The sequence below is a fragment of the Lepus europaeus genome, chromosome 12, assembly GCF_033115175.1.
Source record: "Lepus europaeus isolate LE1 chromosome 12, mLepTim1.pri, whole genome shotgun sequence".
Taxonomy (NCBI): Eukaryota; Metazoa; Chordata; class Mammalia; order Lagomorpha; family Leporidae; genus Lepus; species Lepus europaeus.
In genome coordinates, this window is record NC_084838.1 from 103,562,778 (window position 1) to 103,576,085 (window position 13,308).

Sequence of the window (13,308 nt, forward strand, 5' to 3'; positions counted from 1 at the left end):
ATGAATTCTGAGATACCCACTCCCTAACCCCTGCTTAGATCTCAAAATGGTGGCAGCCAGATTTATACTTCCTAGTGGTAGACTAGTTTGGGACTTGCTAAAATAATCCCTGAAAAAAAGACATAAAAATATACTTGGGATCCTACATATATCCTATCACATCTTACCAGCTTTTTAATGCCCAACTCTTAAATATGATAGATATTTCAGGAATGCTACCGTATTAAATGACATAGACCATCAAATGGAAGAAGGAAGCTAGAGAAACTAGAGAAAGCAACATGCTGGAAAAACTTAAAAAAAAAAAAAAAAGACTTAGTTCAGGGGGATAGAAGATAGCGTTTTATCCATAAAACAAGAACTGCAGGTTGTTAAAAATATGAAAGGGGGCTGGAGCTGTGGCACAGCAGGTTAAGCCACCATCTGCAGTGCTGGCATCCCCTTACGGGCACTGGTTCAAGTCCCAGCTGTTCCACTTCCGATCCAGTTCCCTACTAATGCTCCTAGGAAAGCATCAGAGGATGGCTCCATTCCTGGGGACCTGAACCCACGTGGGAGACCTGAAGAAGCTCCTGGCTCCTACCTTCAGCCTAACCCATCCCTGGGCATTATGGCTATCTGGGGAGTGAAACCAGCAGATGGAAGGTCTCTGTCTGTCTCTCCTTCTCTCTGTCATTATGCCTTTCAAATAAATAAATGTAAAAAAAAAAAAAAGAAGAAGAAGAAGAAGTTAAAAGACTTGGGGCATGTGTCTGGTACAGCAGTTAAGATGCCATTTGGGGTGCCCACATCCCATTTCAGAGTGGCTGGCTGGAGACCTGGAGCCTCTGCTTCTGATCCAGCTTCCTGCTAATGCACACCCTGGGAGACAGCAGGTGATGGCTCAAGTACTTGGATCCCTGTCAGCCACAAGGGAGAGCCAGACTGAGTTCCAGGCTCCTGGCTTTAGTCTGGCCTGGCCCCAGCTGTTACAGGCATTTGGTAAATGAACTAGTCCAAGTAAGATCTATCATCATCATTCTCTCTCTCTCTCTCTCTCTCTCTCTGCCATTCAAATAAGATCAAAATAAATAAACTGGCAGTTAACAAAAAAGTTAAAAGACCTGAAGCAGTCTTCAAACTTATGAGGAAAGTGGCTTCCAATCAATAATTCCCTTCTTAACCAATCAAATTTGAAGGTAGAATTAGGATATTTTCAGGTAAAAAAAAAATCTTCAGTCAAGTCTGTCATAAGAAACTACTATTAAATGTGCTTCAGAAGAGCATAAACTATAAAAAAATCAAGATGCTAAAAATGTGATCCAACATGGAAAGTCCTGGGAAATACCAAAAAAGAAATTCCAGGACAACTAGTCCAGTTTGGGGCAGGAGGATGAAGGCTGCAGGCAAAATGTTTCCGGAAAATAAGAGATTAAAAAAATTTCCTGATAAATTTGAGCAAGTGAGAAAAATACTGAGAGGAATCTTACACTTCTATTGGAGAATTTATGAAGTGCAAAAAAAGTTGTTTTAGATCAAAAGCACAGCAGAGCTATCCCTCAGTAACCACAGGGGATTGGCTGCAGAAATCCAATGATACCAAACTCTCTGGATGCTCAAGTCCATTAAATAAAGTGGCATAATATTTGCATATAACCTACACAACCTTCCCTCATTTTAATTCATTTATAGATTATTTATAACACCTAATTTAGGGTAAATGCTATGGAAATAATTGTATAATATTGCTTAGGGAGTAATGGGAAGCAAAGCTGTTTGTGTTGAGTACAGACTATTTTTGTGTGAATATTCTCAATCTGCAGCTGGTGGACTCCACAGAATGTGGAACCTGGGGATACAGAGGGCTGACTGTGTGATCATTTTCGACCCCATAGTTGAGTTTTGAGTAGTCACAAAGTTATCATCATCATCATCATCATCATCACCATGGTAGCAATGTAAATGCATACTGATTTAACTAAAAACTGTAATATAACATATTGCAAGAATGGAGAAAGGGGGAGGAAATAGAGAAGATACAAGAGGGCTAAATCCTCGTCTCATGAAATACACAGTTAATGGATGGTATATAAAAACGATAACGCTATTTAGAAACCTGGATCTAAGCATCAAAGGAATAGCTAGCGAGGTTGGTGAGGCTGTTTCCGGGAAGGGGACTCTGGGGAACGTTGGGGTAGAGTGCTCTTCTAAAAATCACAGACCCATGACAATGAGTACGTATTATGGTTCTGTATACATACAATTACAGTCGCAAAACAGTCACAGTTTATCTCAAATAGGCCACAATGAGTATCTCCATTAATCTGGCTTTGTTTTCTGAGCAGAATGAAATAAAAGTAAAAACAAATTGTGTTTAAACCAACTACTTATATGTTTAAACACAGCAGATTTCAACCTCTAGGAAATTGAAATATAATTATATAGTGTAATAGGCCAAGGAAGAAAATTTCAATTTAAAAATAATATCAAAACAAGAAATTCTGCTTTTCAAAAGCAACCAAAGGCAATTCTTGGCAGCAAATTCATAGTTTGAATCTACCTGAAAAATGCTATTCAGCCTTTTAGAAATTGAAATTCCCTTCCTCCCCACAAAAATGCATGGGAAAAAACAGTAATATGAAAATTAAACACATATCCATTCAGGAGCTTTCTCTATGTTTTGCCTAATTTATGTGCAGTCTGGATTTCTAGTAACTGTCTTTGGGGTATCTGGCGGGTTATGTCTTTTTAGGCCTTAAACACAGATAGTTTGAAAATATCAACTCGCCTGAACTTGTTGGATGAAGAGTTGTTTGAGAAGAAAGCACAGCTGCAGGGCAGCACAGCAGAGGAGAAAATAAAGATTTCTGAACAAGTTCAAGCCCTCCAGAAAGAAAAGGATCAGCTCCAGAAACGAAGAAACAGTGTGGACGAAAAACTGCAGAGCGGTCGCTTGCTGTCACCTGAAGTAAGTCAGTATTCTTTGGAACTGGAGGTGCTGTATGATGATGGATCTCTGGAGTAACATCCTCGGTCTCTGTCACATACTCATAAAAATGATCACTCTGGTAAACTGTTTCCTTGAGACTTTGTCAGATGCACTGAGTTCACCTGGCACCTGTCTGGCACCATAAACCAGGCCCAGCTAAGGACGGAGATGTCCTCCCATTGCAGTCCTGTCACGGCCCCTGTGGGCATGGCCAGGTGTTAGGAATACTCTCCCTGGTTATGGACTTCTCATCTGAGATCTCGGAGCACAGAAAGTGATGTGAGTCCTCAGGTCTTCCAGGGAGGGCACCGCCTTGTCTCTGTTGATGGTTCTTGAGTGGTACTTGGTCATTTACTACATACAACGATTCCATAGAACCTTGGTGGAGAAAGGGCTGATGTTTGGGCCATATGGAGGCACGAAATTCAAATCATAGTAAAATGACTTGGCTGCAGCTTTCATTGAGGATATGGCTCTTCTCATTTTTCTTTCTTTAAACTATGTAAAAGATGAGTCATTTGTTCGCTATCAAATTGTCCCAGACTTTGTCTTTTTTAAGTTCAGTTGGTAATGGGAACTTTTCACACAAAGAGTAATTTTTGAGCCTGAATTTTCTCTGCAAATACTCACTACTGATATCCCATCCCTTCCCAAAGAAAGGGGAAAATTGCTAAATCAGGTTAGTAGCTAGAAGTCACTCACCTTGCTGAATCTTGTAATGACTGTTTTAGACTGGAGCAAGTGAGAGGCTGTTCAGGGAGCTAATTAAGAAGTAGGAGAAACAATAGTATGAAATTAGATTATTGTTTAGTGGGGGCTAAAGCAACATTATATACGTCTGCTGCTCTGTTCTATAACCTAACTTGAGGAAGTTGTGCAGAGGATCACAGAATCTTGCTGCCCTCCCAAACTGGAGCCCCAAGCTTGGAGATTTGAAGGCAGGAGATTTTAAGCTACAGGAAAACTTAAGTACTCAGGAATTCTTCCTTTTCAGTACTGTCATTGGCCCTATAGGAGAAATTTAAAAAGTAAAAAGTATTGTGTTATCCTTCCCTGGGGAAATTCATATTCTCTCTGGGAAAAGAAAAATAGAAAACTCTAAGCCCTAAAAATATAAAAAGGAAAGTTATGCATAACGTAAGGAAGCTGTCCTTGTATCACATTATTTATGCAAAGCAGCCCCGTGATCACGTGGAGGACAATTCCATCAAGGCAACCTAGGTGGATTAGAACCTTGAGCTAGATTATGAAAAACAAGAAAGCCATCTTAGAATATTGTTAAATGGGCCGGCACCGTGGCTTAACAGGCTAATCCTCCGCCTTGTGGTGCCGGCACACTGGGTTCTAGTCCTGGTTGGGGCGCCGGATTCTATCCCGGTTGCCCCCCTTCCAGGCCAGCTCTCTGCTATGGCCCGGGAAGGCAGTGGAGGATGGCCCAAGTCCTTGGGCCCTGCACCCCATGGGAGACCAGGAGAAGCACCTGGCTCCTGGCTTCAGATCAGCGAGATGCACCAGCCACAGCGGCCATTGGAGGGTGAACCAATGGCAAAAAGGAAGACCTTTCTTTCTGTCTCTCTCTCTCACTATCCACTCTGCCTGTCAAAAAAAAAAAAAAAGAATATTGTTAAATGTAGTGTAGAGATGAGAATGAGCAAATTATGATTTCAGAAACGTAGGGATCATTATTTTCAAGAAATACTTAGGATTCTATTTCATGTGGCATTCTGTAAAAACATTATTGGGAGTGGGGGTGGACATCTGAACTAGCAGTCAAGATACCAGGTAGGATCCTAGTGTCCACATCAGAGTTCCTGGGTTCATGTCCTGGCTCTGGGTCCCAATTCTAGCTTCCTGCTAATGTGGACCCTGGTAGGCAGCAGATGATGAACAAGAAGTTGGGTCCCTGCATCTATGCAAGATATCTGGATTGAATTCTCAGCTCCTAGCTTCTGCCCAGCCTGACCTCTGCTATTGTGGGCATTTGAGGAGTGAACCACTAGATGTCTGTCTCTCCCTCTGGTGTTTCTCTCATATTCTCAACGAATAAAAAAAAATTACAGGAAAAAAACTTGTTTTATGGATTCATGGTAGAAATATGGGACATATATGATATATTTATTTAGCAGCCTCTCGGATTGGTTAGAGGGAGTGATGGCCCTCCTACAATTGCTGGGGTTCCACTCAGTCACATGAGCTTCTGTGGACCCTTCTTCCACACATTTGGTTCTTCTTAGTGTAGTTCTGAAGCAGGCTCCGCTCTTCCCACTATTTTAAAGCCCAAATATTAATAATTAATAAATATTAATGTTCCCCAATAGATCAGCCAATAGGAAATGATCAGAAGCCTGAGATTCTAAAGTGACACAAGACATCAGTAAAATCTGGGTGGAATGGTTTGCTCTTTTGGTATTTTTAAATTTGATTAGAATTGTTTTTTTCTTTCCACAACAAATTAAAATATTTTCCCTAACAATATTAGTTTATGGGAAGTGATAAAAACATTTTACACTAAGAGAGAATTACCCAACAATTTGCCACAGACAAATCATATTGTTTTACAGAAGCCAGAAACTAAAGTTAAAAATGTAAAAGACTACTTGAATTCTAGTTTCCTAATAATACAGAACAATTGCCTAGTAAGTAGGGCAAACAAAGAAAATACAGGAAACATTATAACTTTACCTTTTAAACTTTCAATTCCATGTTTTATGATTAGAACATTCATATAATTTATAGCAAGATACACATGTCTGCAGAGCTTGCTCTCAAGCTGTCAGTGTTTCTTCTGTTTTGTTTTTTACTGATGGGGATAAGTCATCAATCGTGTTTGCAGAACACTGAGCTAGGTCCTTGCTGCTCACGGTGTAGGCTCTAGACCAGCAGCAACCCCAGAGCTTGTTAGAAACGCAGATTCTCGGGGCCAGCGCCCTGGCTCGCTTGGTTAATCGGGGCCTGTGGCGCCAGCATCCTATATGGGCGCCAGGTTCTAGTCCCGGTTGCTCTTCCAGTCCAGCTCTCTGCTGTGGCCCAGGAGGGCAGTGGAGGATGGCCCAAGTGCTTGGGCCCTGCACCCACATGGGAGACCAGGAGGAAGCACCTGGCTCCTGGCTTCGGATCAGCGTAACTCCGGCCGTGGAGGCCATTTGGGGGGCGAACCAACGGAAGGAAGACCTTTCTCTCTATCTAGAACTCTACCTGACAAATAAATAAAATAAATAAACGCGGATTCTCACCCTCACTCAGACCTGCTCAATCAGGATTCGAATTTTACCAGGCTCCTTTGTGCACCTTAGTTTGAAAAGCAGGACTCTGAGATAACGCGTGGTCAGCTCTTGATAATTTGTGGTTTGTTCTGGGGCACATTTTTCATCCTGGAAAGTTTTCCATGACCACTTGTCCCGTCAGCTTACAGGGAACCACGCACTGTTAAATGCTGCAGCCTCACCGCAGCAGGCTAGCCTCGGGCTCTGAAGTCACAACACACTTGTATATTATCTCAGTACTTTCATAACTGTGGGCATTAAGTTTACCCTGTTCTCAGCCATGTACACAGTCAAACTCTTTTCATATTTGCTTTTGGTAAAATATGATCACATTACATTTTAAATCAAAAGAATTCAATAGTCAGGGTAATTCACTTTTATTTTGTGGTTTCTTTTAATTATCCACCTAAGTACCTTTGGGTATTTAAGTCTAAAAAATATCATTTTTGTCCTGTATCAAACATTTATCAAATACTTAGATTCCTGATAGTGATTACACAGGGAAATAAAATGGTTGTTGAACATTTTTTTTCAAAGATTTTATAAAATGGTTTCCTACTGGAATAGGTTATTACATGCCAGTTCCCTGGATTCCAGAACTGGAGCTATGGAAGTCACTCTAACTATTCTTTAGGTCAAACATAAATACGGTACTTTCATTTCAGATGTGTGGGGGGAGGAAGAGTGCAAAGAAATACTTGGGTCACGTAAATCAGAGATAAATGAAAACACAAAGGATCTTCAGAAAGTTCATGGAAATAATGTGTACTATGAAAAAACTATGCATGGATTTCAAAAATTGTTTGTACCAAAATAAACTTATCTCTAATCCCATGTTCCCATAAACTTTTTGATGCATGCTGTTATTTTTTCAGCTCTTCCTTCCTTAACTTACTCAACCGTAAGCTGAGTAAGTTTAAACTGTGTGACAGGTACTGTGCTGGGTAATACCAATACAGGATGGACACACAGTCTGTCCTCAAGGAACCGAAGGTTTAGGTGACCTCCACAGTTTATGTCTACAGAAACATCTGTACACATCTCACCAGTCTGTAATCATTTATTTCAGGGTCTGGTTCCCCCAAGTTACATATATTTGGATAATTCAAAGAATTGATAGGTTTTATGACAGGGATTCAGCAAGCTTTTTTTTTTCCTTCCAAAGGAAAATTCTATCATATGAAAAAAATTGGCTTCTACCATTTTTAAGGCCTCTATTTTTCCTCCAATAACATTCCATAGGAAACTTACGAACTATTTCATGGCGCTAGTCCTCATTACTTTTTTACTACCACACTATGCTTTTCTCCAGAGACTCTCCACAGATTACTGGTTCTTCCTCTTTTTAAATAAGACTTCTTTATAAAAAATTTATTTTTATTTATTTGAAAGGCAGAATGACAGAGAAGATAGATCTTCCATTGTAATGGTTCACTCCCCAAATACCCACAACAGCTAAGGCTGGACCAGACTAAACCCAGGGGCCAGCAACTCCATCCAGGTTTCCCACGTGGGTGCAGGGACCCATTAATTGTTGCCTTCCAGGAAAGCTATCAGGAAGCTGAATCAGAAGTGGAGTAGGCAGGTCTCGAACCAGCACTCTGAAAGGGTATGTGGGCATCCCAAGAGGCAGCTTAACCTGGTGTATCACAACTCTGGCCCTCGATTACTGGTTCTTCATAATTTATTTTAAAATTTCCTTCTTTCCCTCTTAGCAGTACACGAGCATGATTCAAAAAGTTTATGGAAAAAATGAAAGTAAAAGAGAAGTTTATTGTGATGCGATTTTTTTTTTTTTTTTTTTTTTTTTTTTTTTTTTTTTTTTTTTTACAGGCAGAGTGGATAGTGAGAGAGAGAGACAGAGAGAAAGGTCTTCCTTTTTGCCGTTGGTTCACCCTCCAATGGCCGCTGTGGCCGGTGCATCTCGCTGATCCAAAGCCAGGAGCCAGGTGCTTCTCCTGGTCTCCCATGGGGTGCAGGGCCCAGGGACCTGGACCATCCTCCACTGCCTTCCCGGGCCACAGCAGAGAGCTGGCCTGGAAGAGGGGCAACTGGGATAGAATCCGGCACCCCGACCGGGACTAGAACCCGGTGTGCCGGTGCTGCAAGGCGGAGGATTAGCCTGTTAAGCCACGGCGCTGGCCCAAAATTTTTTTTAAATCTATGTAGTTTCTGAATTTTTGAAGTCTATGTATATTTTTCTCTTAAGATTTTAGTTATTTATTTGAGATGTAGAGTTATAGACAGAGAGAGGGAAAGACAGAGAGAAAGGTCTTCCATCTGCTGGTTTACTCCCCAAATGGCTGCAAGGGTCGGAGGTAGGCCAATCTGAAGCCAGGAGCCAGGAGCCTCCTCTGGGTCTCCCATGTGGGTGTAGGGGCCCAAGTACTTGGGCCATCTTCTACTGCTTTCCCAGGGCATAAATGCTGGGAGCTGGATCGGAAGAGGAGCAGCTGGGAACCACAGGTGCCAGCTTAGCCCACTTTGCCACAGCAGCAGTCCCTCCCAGTATTGTTTGGATAGATCATCAGAGGGGCAGCAGCGGGTCTCTGGCTCTCACTCATGGAATTCCTGACGTGGAATATGTATGCCAGGAGTTATGTTGTAGCTGACAGTATTGCCAACCTGGGGCTGAGGCTTTGCTGAGGTCTTGTTGGAGCATAATCCTTGCATAGGTAGTTTACATTTGACCTTAGACATTTCAATACTCATCTGCCTCTTTGATTGTATTTTTAGTAGGAGGGTTGAGGCATTATATGCCCTATATGTATATATAGTACAGCAAGAACTCGAACATTTTCCTGAAATTCAGTAAAAGAGTAGTTCATTAGACTAAATAGCATAGTACAATCTGAGTATGTGACCAAGTCCAAGTATACTGTTTCATTTAAAATGAGTGATTTCTATCGTATTGTGTCTAGGAAGAACATGTTCTTTTCCAACTTGAAGAAGGAATTGAAGCTTTGGAAGCTGCAATTGAATACAAGAATGAAAATATCCAGTGTCGCCAGAATTCGCTCAGAGCATCAATCCGAAACCTCTCCCACAGCGAAGCAAATGTCTTGGAAAAACTGGTTTGCCTGAATCCTATTGAGATTAGAGCTATTCTTTTCAGATATTTCAATAAGGTTGGTTTTTAAGAAACAGAGTGTTTTTCTTATTAAGAAGAATCAAGATGCTTATATGAGAGGAAACTTCAAATAGTTCATGGAAAATGGAATTAAAAAATAAGTTTTTTTTGCCACAAAGTTTTAGAAATCTGTGCATACAAGGAGCCTCCAAAAAGTTCATGGGAAAAATGTGTTATGAAAAAAAAAAAGCTATGTGTGATTTTCAAATTTTTTTGGCACCAAAATAAACTTTTTAAATTCCATTTTGCCATTAGTACCCTTGTATTGTCTATATCCATTTTGAATTTTTAAAGATATTAAATGGCTTAAGGGTGTGCCTGTGTAACTACAACAAGCAGGTCTCCTTGCAGTATGGAATGTGGTCATCTGAAAGTTCTGTGATTATTTAAATATGTACACCAACTCTAAGCTGGAGGGCCTTCGGGTGTGGGTGTTCTCATGCAGTGGGTTAAGCTGCCGCTTGGGAAGCCTATATCACATATAGGAGTGCCTGGAATTGAGTCCCAGCTACACTGCTGTCTAATGTGCACCCTGGGAGGCAGATGACTGCTCAAGTGCTTGGGTCCCTGTCATCCACATGGGGATCCTGGCTTTGGCCCCAACTATTACAGCCATTTGCGGAGTGAACAAGCAGATGGATGATCTCTCTGTGTCTCATTCTGCCTTTCAAATAAACTTTTTAAAAAGTCAGAGGCCCTTTCAATACAAGATCTTTTAAAAGCAGCTTTTTTTAAAAAAAATATTTATTTGAAAGGCACAATTAGAGAGAGAGGAAACACAGAGAGAGCATCCATCCACTAGTTCACTCCCCAGTTGGCCACAACAGCTGGAACTCTGAAGCCAGGAGCCAGGAGCTTCTTCCAGGTCTCCCATGTGGTTGCAGGGGCCCAAGGACTTGGGCCATCTTCCACTGCTTTCCCAGGTGCATTAGCAGGGAGCTGGATCAGAAGTAGAGCAACTGGGACTTGAACCAGTGCCCACATGGGATTCCGGTGCTGCAAGCAACAGTTTTACCCACTACACCACAACACAGTCCCTAAAAGTAGTTTTTAAAACCAAGGAATTTAAGTTATATTCCTTACTATTTCTTGAATGTTTTCTAGATTTGGGTGTTGCCACATAGCATTCATGACAAATCAGGGGCTCTCCAAATTTTGATTCCCTTTCTTCATTGCTGTTAGAGTAGGGGAACTTGTACTTTCTCATCTTAACTGGTGAGTTAAAATGGAGGTGAAATGGTACTTCAGTGATAAAGACAGCAATAGATTTGATTAACCTGAATGTGTTCAAGTCAATTAAAATATTTTATATGAACTTGACAGTTGACTAATCGAAAGGTGTTTCATAGCACTAATATTCACTGATACTCAGCTTTTTTCTAGTGTCTTTTCCACTCAGTGTATTTATCAAGTATCTGTTCCACATAGGATATATGAGGGTACTTCCAAAAGTTTATGGAAAAGTTGAATTAAATGATAATTTTGATGCAAAAATGTTGAAATCCATGAAGGTTTTTCATAATACATGTTTTTCACGAACTTTTTCAAGGCCCTTTTTAAAACTGTGTATTAAATACAATTCCAAACCTATGAAACATAGATGAAAATATTACCCACAGCCTCTCTTGGCTAACCCGTCAGCAGTAAGCTGGTGTAGAGGCTGAGGGCATATCCTGATGCTGGTGTCTGTAGGAAAGAAAAATGGCGGAGTACTGCCCCAGCCTCTGCTGACTCTTGCGGTGCTTTTTAAGCGAGGGTTCTTACCACAGGGTACCCTGGCCAAGGTCAGATTTTTCTGATCCTGAGAACCCTTTGTGGAAATGAGTAGTTTTCTGTACAGAAGATTATCAATATACATGACTTGAAACTGTATTCTGTATTTATAGTTTTAAAAATTACTTATAATATCCATTTTGGAATTAAAGCTGGGAACTACCTAGATGTTACAAAGAGTCTTTAGTGTCTCAGAATCCAGTTAGAATAGAGAAATAGAGTTACAGCAATATAAAATGTAAACTGCAGCAATCACATCTAAGAAACGATGGAGGAAGTGCTTATTAGAACAGTATTATAAAAGTTATCATAAAACATTATAACATTATAAAAGTGTTACTGGGCAAATGTTGTGATGCAGTAGGGACACCGGCATCCCACACTGGAGTGCTGATTCAAGTCCTAGCTAGTACGCTGCGTCTGATCCAGCTTCCTCCTAATGCACCTTGGGAGGCAGTGGATGATGGCCCAAGTACTCAGATCCCTACCACCCACATGAAAAAAACCACACTGTTACCAATTCTGAATCCCAGCAAATTCAAAAGGCTGTCAGGTTATTTTGTGGCTAGGTTCAAAGAATTTGCCTTGGGATCCAACACTTACGCAGGAATCACTTAGACAAGAGCACTTCAGAAAGTTTGGGAAAAACAGAATTAAAAGGTAAGTTTTCACATCCCACATCAGAATGGCTCTGCTTCCAAATCCAGCTTCCTGCTAGTGCTTGCCCTGGGAGGTAGTAGGTGACAGCTCAAGTACCTGGGTCCTGGCATCCGTTTGGGAGATGGATCAAGTTTCAGGTTTCTGGTTTTGACCCAGCCTGGTCCTGGCTGTCATAAGCATTTGGGAAGTGAACCAGTGGCTGTCTCTGTCTCTGTCTCATCTCTCACTCTACCATTTGTATAAGTTAAAAAAAAAAAAGAAAGAAAAAAAATGAAATTCTTCTGTAAAAAATTTTGAAATCCATATATATAAGGGTTCTTCAAAAGGTTCATGAAGGGGCTGGCACTGTGGTGCAGTAGGTTAATCCTCCACCTGCGGTGCTGGCATCCCTTGTGGGCGCCAGTTTACTCCCAGCTACTCCTCTTCCAATCCAGCTCTCTGCTGTGGCCTGGGAAAGCAGTAGAAGATGGCCCAAGTCTTTGGGCCCCTGCACCCGCAAGAGAGACCAGGAAGAAGCACCTGGCTCCTGGCTCTGGCCGTTGTGGCCACTTGGGGAGTGAACCAAAGGAATGAAGACCTCTCTCTCTGTCTCTACCTCTCTCTCACTGTAACTCTACCTCTCAAATAAATAAAAAATATTATTTAAAAAAGTTCATGAAAAAGCATATTCTGAAAAAATTATGCATGGATTTCAAAAATTTTTTGCACCAAAAATCTTTTAATTCCATTTTCCATGAACATTTTGAAATACCCTCCTATTTGAGAAAGTAAGGAAAATCAGTTTTATGTAGCCTAAGAAAAGTAAATTAATCTTATTAGGTTATCTAGATGCACTTAAAAGGTAAAAATTTGTATTTGCCAGGTGGTTAATTTGCGAGAAGCTGAACGGAAACAACAATTAGAGAATGAAGAGATCAAAATGAAGGTTCTGGAACGGGACAACATGGTTCGGGAGTTGGAGTCTGCACTGGAACATCTAAAATTGCAGTGTGACCGGAGACTGACCCTCCAGCAAAAGGAACATGAGCAAAAGATGCAGTTGCTGTTACATCATTGCAGAGGTAACTGCCCCTTTTAATCTGTTAGGCAAAGGTAACGTGTAGGGGGAATTGGGGAAGGAAGATAAAGACAGATTTTGATCATGTAAAAGGCCCAGTAGGTACAAAGGTGCTTCAGAAAGTTCGCGGCAAAATGGTTTTGAAGGATGTCTGGGGAGTGAACTGGCATATGGAAGACTTCTTTCTCTCTCTCTCTCTCTCTCTCTCTCTCTGCCTCTCTGTAACTCTGCCTTTCAAATAAATAAATCTTAAAAAAAAAAAAAAGATGTTTGGGTGCCAAAAATTTTGAGGGGACAGGAATTACCTTGTAATATTTTAAATAGCTGCTTGGAGTGACCCCATATTGCAGTGTTAGATTGAGTCCCAGCTACTCCACTTCCAATCCAGTTTCCTGCTAATGCATCCTGGGATGCAGAAGATGATGGCTGAAATGCTCGTGTCTGTTCCACCCATTTT

At 41.1% G+C, this 13,308-nt stretch overlaps 1 protein-coding gene across 4 annotated transcripts in view; it reads left to right on the forward strand.

Annotated features, from left to right (window-relative positions):
- The window catches only part of KIF27 (kinesin family member 27), a 95,076-nt gene that overhangs the window by 66,872 nt on the left and 14,896 nt on the right, over window positions 1-13,308 (forward strand). For all 4 annotated transcript variants that reach the window (XM_062208638.1, XM_062208640.1, XM_062208641.1 and 1 more), the window contains 3 exons: window positions 2,732-2,947; window positions 9,153-9,359; window positions 12,657-12,855. In XM_062208638.1, coding sequence (XP_062064622.1) covers window positions 2,732-2,947; window positions 9,153-9,359; window positions 12,657-12,855 — 622 coding nt within the window. The remainder of the gene's footprint in view (window positions 1-2,731; window positions 2,948-9,152; window positions 9,360-12,656; window positions 12,856-13,308) is intronic.